We start from the raw sequence: 13120 nt of genomic DNA, 5'->3' as shown, positions 1-13120 counted from the left end.
AATGAAACCCAGCAAGAATCAAGTGTTAAAAATGAGACTGTAGATTTACATTACTGAGATAAATATGCAAAAAGTAAGTCATGGGCTTATGGATAAAACTATAAATATCTGAGGTTTGTGAGTCATAATCTAAACATTGCCCGTAGGTTTCTTTTGGGCCTCTGTTTGGAAGCTTTAAACATAATATCCGCTTGCATTTAGTCACTGTATCCTATTACTCTTTCTGGAATGTTCTGTTTGTTACTGTATATGGCTTATCCTCTACAACATAAACATTTCCAACTAGTTTTAAAGACAAAATCCATTATGTAAACTATTGCCAGGGTGTTGAAAAAGATACGTATTTACATTATCGGTTTTAAAATACTTTGTTTGAGTCAATAATATTGAAGCTCATATTTTAAGCTGCAATCACATTCCCACTTACCTAGGAATAAGCCCCATTGAATTGTGGGACTTCTGAATAGACACATATAGGATTGCATTGTTAATATATGTAACTGTGGCTTTATAGAAGCATCTGATAAAGAGATATCACTTTGAGATTTGGTTTTTCATTATGATATTCAATTGCCAATTACACTATAAATTTCTGGGTGTGCAGCAGAAGTACACCATGTGAGGTTCAAATGTTATGTTCCTATTTTAAAAACAGCTGAAGACTAGGGCTTTGCTACCAATATGCAATAAATATGCAGTATTTTTTTAAACTCAGTTTTTGTCATTTGGATATATTTGATTTAGATACAAAGAACCCCATGTGCAAGCACTTCTCCATGTCCCACTGCATTGCATGTCACATTAGAGGGTCTCCCAACCTTCTGAAGAAACTTTTCATGGGGGATGAAGGACTGTAGGCTGTGGTGGGGTAACACAACCACCACCACCAATGTATGCACAGAAGTCTTCCACTTGTGCACAATAATCTTTAGATCAAACCAATTGTTGAAACAAGATACAAGCTAAAATAAAAGTATATGCCTTGTACTGAATGCATTTTTAATGGAGGGGTTAAGACAGTTGTTTTCTCCTATTTTGCTGAGTGATGAACATACTACCTAGTGAGCATTTAAAAGCCCCTCCCCGCTTTTGTTGCGAGGCATTTGACAGAAGCAGGCTTTTTCGGGAACCATATAGCTAACAATCTGGGCCTCTTTTAGTTTCCTTAAATGAAAGTTCAGTCTTAGGATATCCTATAAACTTCTGAATTCTACATTCTGCCCTCTGAAGGGCAGTCCTACCCATAGTTGATAATTCTTTATTATTTTGTTTATTCTATAAATTAAATCATTATTCTGTTACTGCCCTTAATTTAAACAAAAAGCATAGTGCACCTCAGCACAGGTTCTCAGTGTCAAGCCTCTATCCCCCCACCCCTTGAAAAATTTATTTCTGCCCCATGTTCCCTTCACGAGTCAGGTTTCCCACATTCTTGTTCTCCTACCATGTGGAGTCATTCAAATTATGTTAAATTTAGGAATGTATATTTGCAGGCATTAGCGCTGGACCAGGCCAACGAAAAGGGCTTGTACAGAAGAGGTGAAGCACGACTACTCATGAATGAATTTGAACTGGCAAAATGTGACTTTCAGAGAGTGCTAGAAGTGAATCCACAAAACAAGGCAGCTAAGTCACAAATTGCTGTGTGTCAGAAGAAAACAAAGGAGCACAATGAGCGTGACCGAAAGATATATGCCAACATGTTCAAGAAATTTGCAGAGAGAGATGCAAAGGTTTGCACCATGCCAATATGGCCTCCTTCCCACCTATGTCAAACTCTGTCTGTAACACAGTACTGAGGGTTTTTGTTTGAAATTATAGAAATATTAACAAGGCATAATAATTTCCTTTCCTTGGGCAATGGTGATGGCTTTTCAAATTCCCCTTAGTAAGAGGTTTGACTGGCACCCTCTTTACCAGTTTGGGGAGGAGGTGGCCCACAGTCTCAGGGACACAGCTTTGAACATCCTACCATGGGGGGGGGCATTGTATGGAGGGGCATACCACTATATGATAAACTCTTTCCTTTTTTGTCACAAAATGGATCTATACAAAACATTTGTTAAGGAAGTTTAGGTCACATTAAAATCCGTGGGCCTTGAGCACATAGTTAAATGATTTTCCCACTGGTTTCACTGTGGCTAAAGGGCACTTTAACAACTGTATAGGTGGGCTTGGCATACAGATGGAGCTTTCTCATAATCACGAATAACAAGGGGAAATTATCTGTGTGCTTATGGAGTTACATGTGCCGTAACAATGGGAGTTCTGTACATGTGTGGGCCTCTGACTCACAGTCGAGATCTAGATCCATTCGCTTTGTGACTTAAGGTACTTCCAGATGGAAGGCTTCTAGTACATGAGGTGCAGAACCTCAGGCCCAGGAGCCAAATTCAGCCCTCTGAGGTACCCCAGAAGGCCACACCAATTCTTTGGCACCACCTTTTCTCAAACCATGGATTAATTGGTGTTTTCCTGGCTTTCATGCAGTTTTCCCCCCCCCAAAGGTTGAAATGCCTTTCCTAGGCCTTCATTACTGGCAGGAAGAGCTTTACCCTAAAATATACACTGGTATTTTTGATGTTCTGGCCTCACCCCTTTTACCTTTGGCCCCACCTACCACTGAAATGTGGCCCCTGAGAGCATCTTCAAAATGGAATTCGGCCTGAGCTCAGGCTGAAAGAGGTTCGAAACCCATGTCCTACCCTACCATTCCAAAGACACTGTGCAGCTATGTCATCTCTTCCTCCTTTAAATATTTTTTTTCTGATAGGAAAAAAGATGGAAGAAGCAGAGAGAAACACAGGAGGGTTACAAACTGGAAACAATTACAGCTGAACCCTTTGTAAAGTTGCATAAATGAGGCAGGGCAATAGCATAATAACAGCCTCATCTGGAAGCACCTTTACACAATTTCTTAATCTGATAGTGTTACTAAAACCCTTGCAACTGTTATCCAAGAGTAGTAATGAAATGAATATAAATATCATGCTACTTTTCTTACCTATGGCAGCAGAGGTAGTTCTTTTGGAAGACCTCTTCATTGATCTATTTAAGAAATGGCTTCAAATAAAATATAATATGTCTTGTAAACAGTGAGTAATGAGCACTGTGGGTACACTTGCTCCTTCAGTCATTTCACAATTCCTCATATACTCAAAATGAAGCTATACAATGGGGAGCATACACAGGCGTCTCATATCTTCCCAGTCCATTTCTACATTCATGTAGAAAGTTCAAAGGTTGTGTGAATGATAGTGACAGGTAACTTTCATTTCCCATTTTGAGTATTGTGTACCCAACACTGCTTCCAGCAACTATGGAATGGAATTTCTAAAATATTCCTAGCAAGTAATTTCCTTTGCTTTATCCTTTTTGAGCTTAAGGATCTGAGAGTCTTTGAATCTATGAACCTTGTACCTCTCCATTAATTCCCACATGGCATATTTGCTATTGCTTACAGGAGGAGGCCAGTAAACCCACAGGAGAGAAGGAAGAGAAGTCATCTTCTGAAACTGGGCTTAAGAAGACAGTGACTGAAGGCAAAGAATTAGAGGGCCATGTATGACTGTGCAGTAGAAAGACAATCCTTCTGAATTCAACCTGCACTCAAACAGGTTTTTGAAGAACTCAGAATTCAACAGTGTTTATTGTAAAGCTTGTTACACTAGGCATTATTGTGGAAGCAAAAAGCCTATCCAGCAGCTTCACAAGAAACTATAAAATCATTACCACTGCTGTGAGCGTGCTCGGCAGTGGAATGTGAACAGAAAGGCAGCATGGGACCACTCCAAGTGGAACAAATGGTTTTAAAACAAACACACACAATGGTTCTATAGAAGATTTTTACTCAGATGGCTCAAATAGAACTCATTTCAGTTTGCATCCACTCTAAAGGCAGTGACCAGGGTTCTATAAAATGAATTAGCTTGTAGGAGCTGTCAGCTGTATAATTTTGGCATTGCATTTGGTTGTACTGTAGTAGCACCACATCGGTGTATGTTGTCTGTCTTTAAAACAAAGAAAAAGAAAAAAAGACCCAAGTACTACCAACTTAAGACATCACTGTAGTACTACTAGAACCAAGTGGAAAGCAGTTCTATGGACTTTAAACCCAGACTCCTGGATCTTGTTCTATCTGTCTTGTATTTTTGATCATTTCTGTAGCACAAACTGGTTTCTCAGGGAGCTGAGTCATCCAAATCACATTATTATTCATAAATGATTGTTTGCTGGGAAGGCCCAACCCAGTGATGATTGAGCACAGCAGAAGTGTACATGCCAGCTTCTGTGCATGAGCATCTTTTCTCTCCACCCCCAGTGGCCCAAAAGATATCACCACCAAACAGCACTGATAAATTGTTACAGGAAGGGGGAAGGGGCACCAGGACTGAGTTAGATACCCTCTTCTCCTTCTGCCCCGCCCCACTGCCCCACAAACATCTGTTAGGTGAGGACCTGAGGATGTTCAAGTACAGAAGTCTGTTTCCTTTAATACAATTTTTCTTGCTAAATTGGGGCAAGTGTAGGCAGTGATGGACTTGGATTATGCATTTAGTCCTTTTTAAGGGCTTTATGGATATAATTCTTGAAATTATAATACAGGGAATCACCAGGACATTACTACAGTTAGTCCTATAAGCAATGCAATTATGTGTTTTCCCACCACATTAAAAACACTTTAAGAAACTATGCTTAGAACTTGGTTTTAGGATTCCTAGTTCATTCTAAGATTTCGTGCTCAAATTCTTGTTTGGATTCCCCCACCCCAAAGCTGTGCTGCCCTCTTGTTTTGTTTTTGCTTTGTAAAGCAAAAAGGGTCCATTCTGAGTCTTACAAATGTTTTGTAAGGATGCTTTCAGGTCAAAGCAGTGGGCTTTCACTGCAGATGAGTCATGCCAATCTGCATTATAGCTCAAAACCGATAATAGCATGAAAAGACATTGTGTACCAGAGAAAGGTAGTTCTACTTATGTCCCATTGTAATTGCAATAAACATGTCCCACTGATTTTAGTGGGACTTGCCTGACTAATTTTCTCTGGGTTTGGGTCAGTATGTTTACTGACTTGCGATGGAACACAAACACATTCGTACAGCTACAGCTATAGTTCCATTAGAGTCTAGGGCATTTTGCTTCCCTTTATGTCAGAAGGGCACCACTGCTATGTTCTTAAACAATCTAAATTGTTTTAACTCTAATTTTCAAAGGGGAATTAACAAATACTTAACCTCTTTTCCTGTTGATCTTCTTCTCTGGTAAAATGCTATTTCTTTTTTTTTGCTATTTCTTCCAGCAAAGTTCTCTCTCTCTCCCTCTCTCTCTCTCTCTTTCTCCACCCCTCCCCTTCCCACTCCTCTCTGTGGTTGTGTTTGATCACAAGAAGCAGAGAAGAGCTAAAACCTTGTTAGTAATGTATTAAACCAAAGCTCAGGTACAGTATTGCTCCAGTTGTTCTAAAAACATGGGGATAGCCCAAAACAGTCATTAAAAAGGGAACCAGCAGCTGAAGGCAGATATTCTGATGATGGGGTTCTACATTTAAGACTTGAGTCATACTTCCTTGCTGGTTATTCTGTTCACTTTAAGGGAGACTAAAGTTCAATCCTGGTCCTCAAATTGTTGTACACCTGTCCATACAGTGAACTAGTTGAGCACTTTTCACATATCCAGAGTGCTGCTCAGGGTTCTATGACATGAAGGGATAAAATTATGCTACACAAGCACTGAACAGTAATTTGATCATGTGACAGAATGCTCATTTTGCTACATAGCCAACTATATTGCACTTTTATACCAAATCATAGGCTTAAATATTATTTTCATGAGCCAAATTGACACAATAGGGAGCAAGACATTCAGATTTCATTTGCAAATCATCATTTTCATTTTTGCACTCTGAATTATTAACAGCATAAGCTGTTAATCTTAAACTCACCTATAGTAAACTAGAGAGAAGGTAACATATGTCCTTGATTTATATTTTTCATGGATGGCAAAAGAAGGATGGTGTACCTCATATTGCAATACTACAACCTAGACAGCAACTGAAAATAGAATTCGGTATAAGTACTAACATTTCCTATTTTCTGTGTATTTATTCAGCCTTCTGATTTGTTTGAAGGAATGTGAACACTGTCATCCTATACCTTCTAAATGGATGTGAGTTTATATCAGTCTTGTTTAGGCAGAGGATTTTCAGAAGGCTCTCAGTATGATTTTGATGATGATGATGATGATTGTAATGTTAGCTAGGGTTTCAGTTTCACTATGACCATACACCGTTTTTTAGCTTCAGAAAATATTTTTCATCTGAAGTAGACAAAGCTTTGGTATATGAAGGCCTCTCCCTACTGTGGGAAGAGCAGTGCATGCTATTCTGTTGCTGTCTTTCCAAGGTCATGTAGTATCCAAACTGTGTTCCAATTCTTGTAAGAAACCAGTTCCATAATGCATTTTGACTTTCTACTATCCTAAACCTGTATTTGGGACAAAGCCATTTAGCCTGTCCATCTGTGCCAGCATTCAACATAACTATTCTCTCAATTTAAAGGTCATCATGTGTCTGTGTCATGCGATGAGCATTCCATAGTTTCATCAAGCAATCCTTGTCCTGGCTCAGCTAATCTTTCCCCTTCTGCCCGTATCTTTGCTCAGTTACTTCATTTCCCATCAAACTGCCAACTAATCATAGAACATCCATGGAAGGGTGTCTGACAGTATACTATCACGTGGCTGCTGTGGTTTGGAAACTTACCTCTACAGGTGGCTGTTCAAGCAACTTCCTGTTTTGAAATCCTATAGGTCTTAGCCTATTTTTGGTTTTATGTCTCTTGGAATATCAAGATAACTGCATCTACCTCAGCAATAACTGGCTCTCGTTTTATTCTTGAACACAGCCATTTGATGTCCAGTTCCATTATCTAAAGCGGGGGAAGGGGCAACTGGGGGGGCACGTTTGACACACACCCCTATGGGCCACATTTCTGCTGCACTGCCAAATTCAGCACTGCAGAGGCAAAACAAAACAAACTGGTGGTTTGATGCTGAATTTTAATGGCACACATATACAGAAGGCTAAAACAGACAAATATAGCTAGTTTTCAAGCTACGTTTGTCTTTTAAACTTCCGTAGTGGTTTGCCACCAAAATTCAGCCCCAAACCACTAATTTGTTTTGCTACCACTGCAAGTGGCAGGATAGCAGCATTGGCAGGGGCTGCATGTAGCTCACAGGCCGCATATTGCCCAGCCCTGCTCTAAACTAAATGGTACCTGGATTAGGTTTTGTTAAGGATACTCTTGTAAGAGTAAAGTGAAACATTGTAGCTCAGCCTCCTGACCTCTCCTTGCAACGTTACTCAAACATTGACGTAGATTTCTCTTCTTTTTTGTCAAAAAGAAAGGATCACACACTCTCCTATTGCTAACTGCTGAATGCCTGGTACTGGTGGGAGCTAATTATCCTATGCTACCCAGGAGGTGCCGCATCTAGTTGCCAGAAAGCTATTCCAAAGCCACCTTGTTGGAATCTCCGGTTGAGAATAGGGAAGCAGAATCAGTAGCAAATGACTTGCTGAACTGCCTTCTCAGTGTGCCAAAGCTTTGCTGACCCAACACTGCCTTTTCTGCTTTCATTGCTCCCTCCCTAGTTCTTGTACATTGTGCCTGGATGGGGTGAGTTTCCTACCATCCATGGGGTGTTAGAAACACAAATCTATGGTGCCTTCACCAGAAGGAGACTGGTGCACATCATTACCCCATTAACCTATTGATCAGCATCTTATTTGATGTGCTTAGGTTATGGGATGTGAGAGAGATTACTGTAGCCTTATTCCCCATTTTGTGTTCCCCTATTCCCCATGTTATTGTATATTTATTCCGCTATTAGTGTTGCCTTATTCCCCATTTTGTTGCCTACTGGTGGAGATAGCCTTTTTACTTTCCCCAAGTCAGCAAAGAAATATACATTCAGAAGTATATATTCATCATATCCGTATTGTAACAATGGATTGAAAATCCAGTCATAGTCCCTTATTAAGGTAGTTAGAACTTCACACTTGCCACTAACAGCATCTTGTCCTGCTGAGAGAGTACAGTGTCCATTTCTGATATATCTGATATGTAAATAATGTTAACTACTCAGATTCCTGTGATGTCTCCTTTGGGGCTTTTTTGGTCAAGAGCTGTTTGTCCTGGAACCATTCAAACTTAAGTGTTTGGTCAAATTTCTCTTCACCTGTTCCCTCAAAGCCCTAATGCAACAGCAGAATTAGTAACAAATTTAGCCTGATTCACTATCCCACTTGCTACTCTGTTCTGGTGTTGCGATGCCCTTGTCCAGGGGTCCACAAATTTTGGCTGGCATTGGTAGCTAGCCAAAATGTGTAGTCACCACCAATCCTGCCTGTTGACCTGCTTGAGAAAAGGGTGGAGGCTTGTGCCTGCAGTTGTGATGGACTTGCAGAGGTACTTAGAAGGAGTAAGATGGTCTCACTGGTTCTGAGTGCCTCCGAATCCCAGCACAACCTCAGAGATGAGCACCTACCAATCTCTCATTTTGTGCTTGCCATGATGCTAGGTTAAAAGATATATGTTTGCCATTGGCAAGTGCACTTGTAGACCCCTGACTATATCATTCCCTGTTTCTGGTGGCCTAAAAACTAAGGGTGATTCCAGATGAAGCTTGTATTGCACAATTGTACTGTCTCATTTATGGAATTTTACAGAGGTCCAGACATTGTCTTCAGTGTGTAGCCCTCCTGTGTTTCCCATTGCTTTTTCCATCTTATGAACAAAAAAATCTGTTAAGGAAGACAAGACAAAACAGATGCACAGTGCTTTTGATTGTTAGCAGTAGGAGCCCTCTGTTTGGAAGCACCCTAAAATGCAAGATTGTAGTTCACAGCATTACCTCTCAGCCAGCCAGGTTTTTGCATTCCATGTGGGATCTGTTTGTTGGCTAGAATGGCCCAGCAATGCCTGCCAGGGTTCTTAAGAACCCAGTACCTGAAAGAGCAGGAAGGCTGTCCTCTCAAGTGATTAAATTGCAGATTAATTGTTTGACAGGGGTTTTCTGTAGAAAAATTAAATAAGACAGCTGCCTAGAAATGGCAGCTACTCTTCTTACTGTTTGTTAGTAATTGGAATATGAAGCACAGTAGCAGGCTATTGGGAGAAGTTGCATGACACAAGGACAGTTGCAAGGGGACAGACTTTTGCTTTCCCTCTCTACTTTCTGGGCTGCAACATAACCTGAATTGGAATGGCGAGAGCCACGTCAATAGTTTAGAGAGCTTTAAAAAGGATTCATGGAGGATAGGTATATAAATGGCTATGGTAACTAGATGGACCTTCCGTGCTCATAGAAAAGGTACCTCTGAGTAACAGGCGCTGTGGAGAAACAACAGGGAAAAGGCATCACCATCATGCCCTGCTTGTGAGTTACCCTTCTAGAAACATCTACCTGGTCACATGTTGGGAAACAGAACGCTGGAATAAATTAATCTCTTAATCCCTCAAGAACTGAAGGCTGCCCAAAGTTTAGCTTTGCCTTGTATATAGGATGATGCACTCCCCATTCCAAGACTCTGTATTTGCCGTAATGTGCACATGGTACTTCTCTTGAGCATGTGTGGAGTCTGCTCTACTGAGAATTGGGAGATCCATTCCCAGATGAGTTACATGTGCTTATTGGAGCGCTTTCACCAGCACATCATTGCTAGACTGGGGCATTAGTGCTCAGAGAGGAACAGCACTCGGAAAGATGAGAGAATACCGTTAGTACATCAATGCTCTGATAATTACTAAAGGTTTCAGAAGGTATAGGTGTAAGGCCACTGCACACATTTTTCTAATACAAGTTTAATACAAGTGTTGGAGCAAGTGTCTAAAGTAGTCATTTAAAATCAGGGGGTAGGTGCTATCCTCTCCTGTACTCACCATGCAGCTGATGTTTTAATGGCAAAAGGCACAGAGCCAGCAACAGGAAACGAATGACTACTGGGTGTGGGGAATAGAGAGGAGTCACTCATGCACAACCTCTATAATTTAGCTCTCTCATTGTGCAAAGAGCTGTGATACTGAAGCTGCACGTCTTGAGCACTCTTTCTCCTTAGTTTTAAAGGACTGGACTATGAGCTCTTAATATTAAAGAAAGAGAGCTGCACAACCAAGCCACACAGCACTCTGTTCTAAGCACTGTTGCAGGGACTGTCCTCCTCTCAAAACTTGTCCAGGGACAATTGTTACTTGTCCCATGTCAATAGGCAAATAGCAAATTGCAAGGCTGGTACTTAGGTGTGAGTGGCTGTATGAATGCGTTTTATTGCTCCCAGTATATGTAGTGGGAAGCCCGGATGCCTGTACTGGTGGTAGTCCTACTGTGTTGTTTTTGTAGTCATCATTTACCTCACTTTTAAATTTGCTAAGGCTGCACAGTGACTCAGTGGACATCTCTGCATCCCTGATCCAGCCTCTCTTCGTTGGGCCGCACTAGTTCTCAACTCCAGAATTAAACAGAAATGTGGCCATTTTCATGCACTTTTTGTAGCCTGAAAAAATAATGTGGCCTTGAAACAGAGAAGGGACTGAGATTTTCTATTACCATTTATGGAGAAAAAGCAGAGTAGGCCATCTACCTCAGGGCCAGAGACTCTACACCACCCTGCGGGGGGGGGGGCGGGGGGGGGCAATGTCTTGTTCCAGTGATTCAAAGGCAGTGCTACCACATATCTTCTTAGGAGCTGCTTTTAGCCTAGCTCTACCCTTAAGGGAGCAGAGGTGGGGAATTATATTATTCTGAAATGACCTCAAAGCCTTCTGCAAATGCAACAGAAGCCTAGATAATATAGCTATAAGGTTGATGTTCATTCACAATTCCCCCCTCCCCCCCCTTCATTCAAATTTTTCCTGAAGCAGCAGGTTATTCAGAGTCCATTTATTTTTCACCTGATTGGCTCTGAGGTATTGCTACTCAGGCAGACATCTGAATCCTCTCTCTTCCATGCTGCTGAAGGCAAAACAAGTTTATAGCCACAAGTGATATTCCTTTCCTCCTTTCAGTAACAGAATGAAGGAAACACAGCTGAAGCCTTAAACTGTGGAAAGGTGCATTTGTCATGCATCTTGAGGGTGAGGGCATATAACATTTTTAGTGCAGGAAGGCAATGTGGAAGTAGTACCCTCACCATCTTCAGTACAAGCATAGCTTTTCTTTCGGGACAAATTCTAAAAAAAGCATTTTACAAATCTGCAGTGTTGATTTGATGCAAAGAGAAGCCAGCTATAGGGTGTGTTGATTATCTTATGGCAGTGACATTGCCCCTGCTCATGCACGTGCGTACAGACACACAGAACAATTTTGCATCCATCTGTAAATATTTGCATTTTTAATACGGTGAGGAGCAATGATGTATGTATGCCACTTTTTAAAAAAGTGGACAGTCTGTCTGAAGCATAAGACTCAGGCAAAACTGAGGACTGATCCAGTACCTCATGTATGCCTCTCATGTAAATTACAAAGTTGGGTTCACATTGCCGATGAAGAACCTGTTACAACTGCTCCTTGAATACTGTATCTGCCTTCATTCTGTGAGGCTGTTATACATACTTGGAGGGATCTTTGCAATCTGGTAATTTTGCATGTCCAGCTGTAATTACATCATAGAACAGCTAGAACTTGGAAGTCATTCATGCAATAAAAATAATCCACCTGGTTCCCACTTTCACCCACCTATATAATTTCTAATTTGTAAAGTCAAAAAGAGTTGAAAACAAGCTTTTTGCTAATTGAGCACCACCCAAAATGATTGTGTTCTGATACAGTGCATGTACAACAGAAACCATTATGAATCTTTTAAGTCAGCATTGCCAGTTCTATTATTTTCTGTCCAGTGCCAGGGTCTTGCTGTGTAAAGGAAATGTCTCCCCATAGGATATTAAGTTGCAAAGAGCAGCCTGGCAGCATTAACCTACACCTCTCATTAAAACAGCACAACAGAGTGATACAATTCTAGTGTGACATGACTCTACTGAGCGGAAGGTAAAGTTCTTAAAGAAATTAGAGCAGTTTTTATTGAATGGAAAATGTAATTGAGTAAAGAGGCTAGCTCAAGACTGCTTAAGAAAGCAGTCTTAAGAAAGCATACATTGCTGGTATGGTGTTGAGGTGGATTATTCCAAGAGTGTTCCAATGATCTAAATATCCTTGAAGAGTGGAACCTTCTCAAAACACCTGTTACAATGACTTAAAGCACTTACCAGTGTTGGGGAAAATGTTATAACCCCTACTTGTGTCAACACATGAAACAAAAATAAAATCTGACTTTCCCCCCCTCCTGTCATGGTTTGTCTTTTTGCCAGAACAGTGCATGAGAGTGAAAAAAAAGAGGGGGAGCAAACACTGCAATGTATAGAAGTGAACATGAGAGAATTCATTGGACACAGGTAAAAGCTGGCCTGCATTATCAGTGCAGGCCAGCTTTGTGTAATACAATTGACAGGTGACTCCACTTGACATTGCAAGCAGAATGGAGATCCTGATTCAGATCACCGGACTATGTTATTGCTCGATGACTGATGTGCAGGTGTGAATGGACAGTCATGAATCAAACACGATGGACAGAACTTCCACATGATAATGCTTCTCAATGAAGTTAGTTTGCATATTTATCCATCAGTCCAATGCACCCCAATCAAGTGTGAACCAGTCTAGTGTCCATCCTCTGACCGTTTAGTGCTACTATTAACATAGCCAATGCTGAGGAAGATGGAAGTGCAGCACTGGTCCATAGGATCATTTTGCATTTGAAGTGGGTTTTCACAAATTAAATTGACCTTTGCATTTCCAGGTCCATAATGCAATTGTAAAACCTACATTGACCGCAATAGTTAATTTAGAAATGCTGCATAGTTGATTTCAATCCTGCATAATGATATAAACAACAGGGGGGGGGGAAATTGTGTATATATGAACATGTCTTTGAGGCCTTTCCAGACCTTTTGAATAGCGATAGAAAAACAATTGCTGTGTCAATCAAGTTTCTGAGATCTTTTGCAAGATTCCTTCAGAAGTACATAGGAAACTGCCATTCAAATGTACTTGGAACAGAAAATGAATTA

The 13120-nt window shown here is 40.8% G+C and overlaps 1 protein-coding gene across 1 annotated transcript in view; it reads left to right on the top strand.

Annotated features, from left to right (window-relative positions):
- FKBP5 (FKBP prolyl isomerase 5) overlaps window positions 1-12331 on the top strand; it is an 82000-nt gene extending 69669 nt beyond the window's left edge. The window contains exons 10-11 of the mRNA XM_084852938.1: window positions 1494-1733; window positions 3464-12331. Coding sequence (XP_084709064.1) covers window positions 1494-1733; window positions 3464-3568 — 345 coding nt within the window. The 3' untranslated portion in view covers window positions 3569-12331. The remainder of the gene's footprint in view (window positions 1-1493; window positions 1734-3463) is intronic.
- The last annotated feature ends 789 nt before the right edge of the window (window positions 12332-13120 follow it).

This window comes from Heloderma suspectum, chromosome 4, assembly GCF_057233095.1.
Source record: "Heloderma suspectum isolate Gila_16-S chromosome 4, 16-S_ref, whole genome shotgun sequence".
Lineage (NCBI taxonomy): Eukaryota > Metazoa > Chordata > Lepidosauria > Squamata > Helodermatidae > Heloderma > Heloderma suspectum.
Note: the sequence above shows the minus strand (reverse complement) of the source record. Positions and strands in the feature narration are given on the sequence as shown.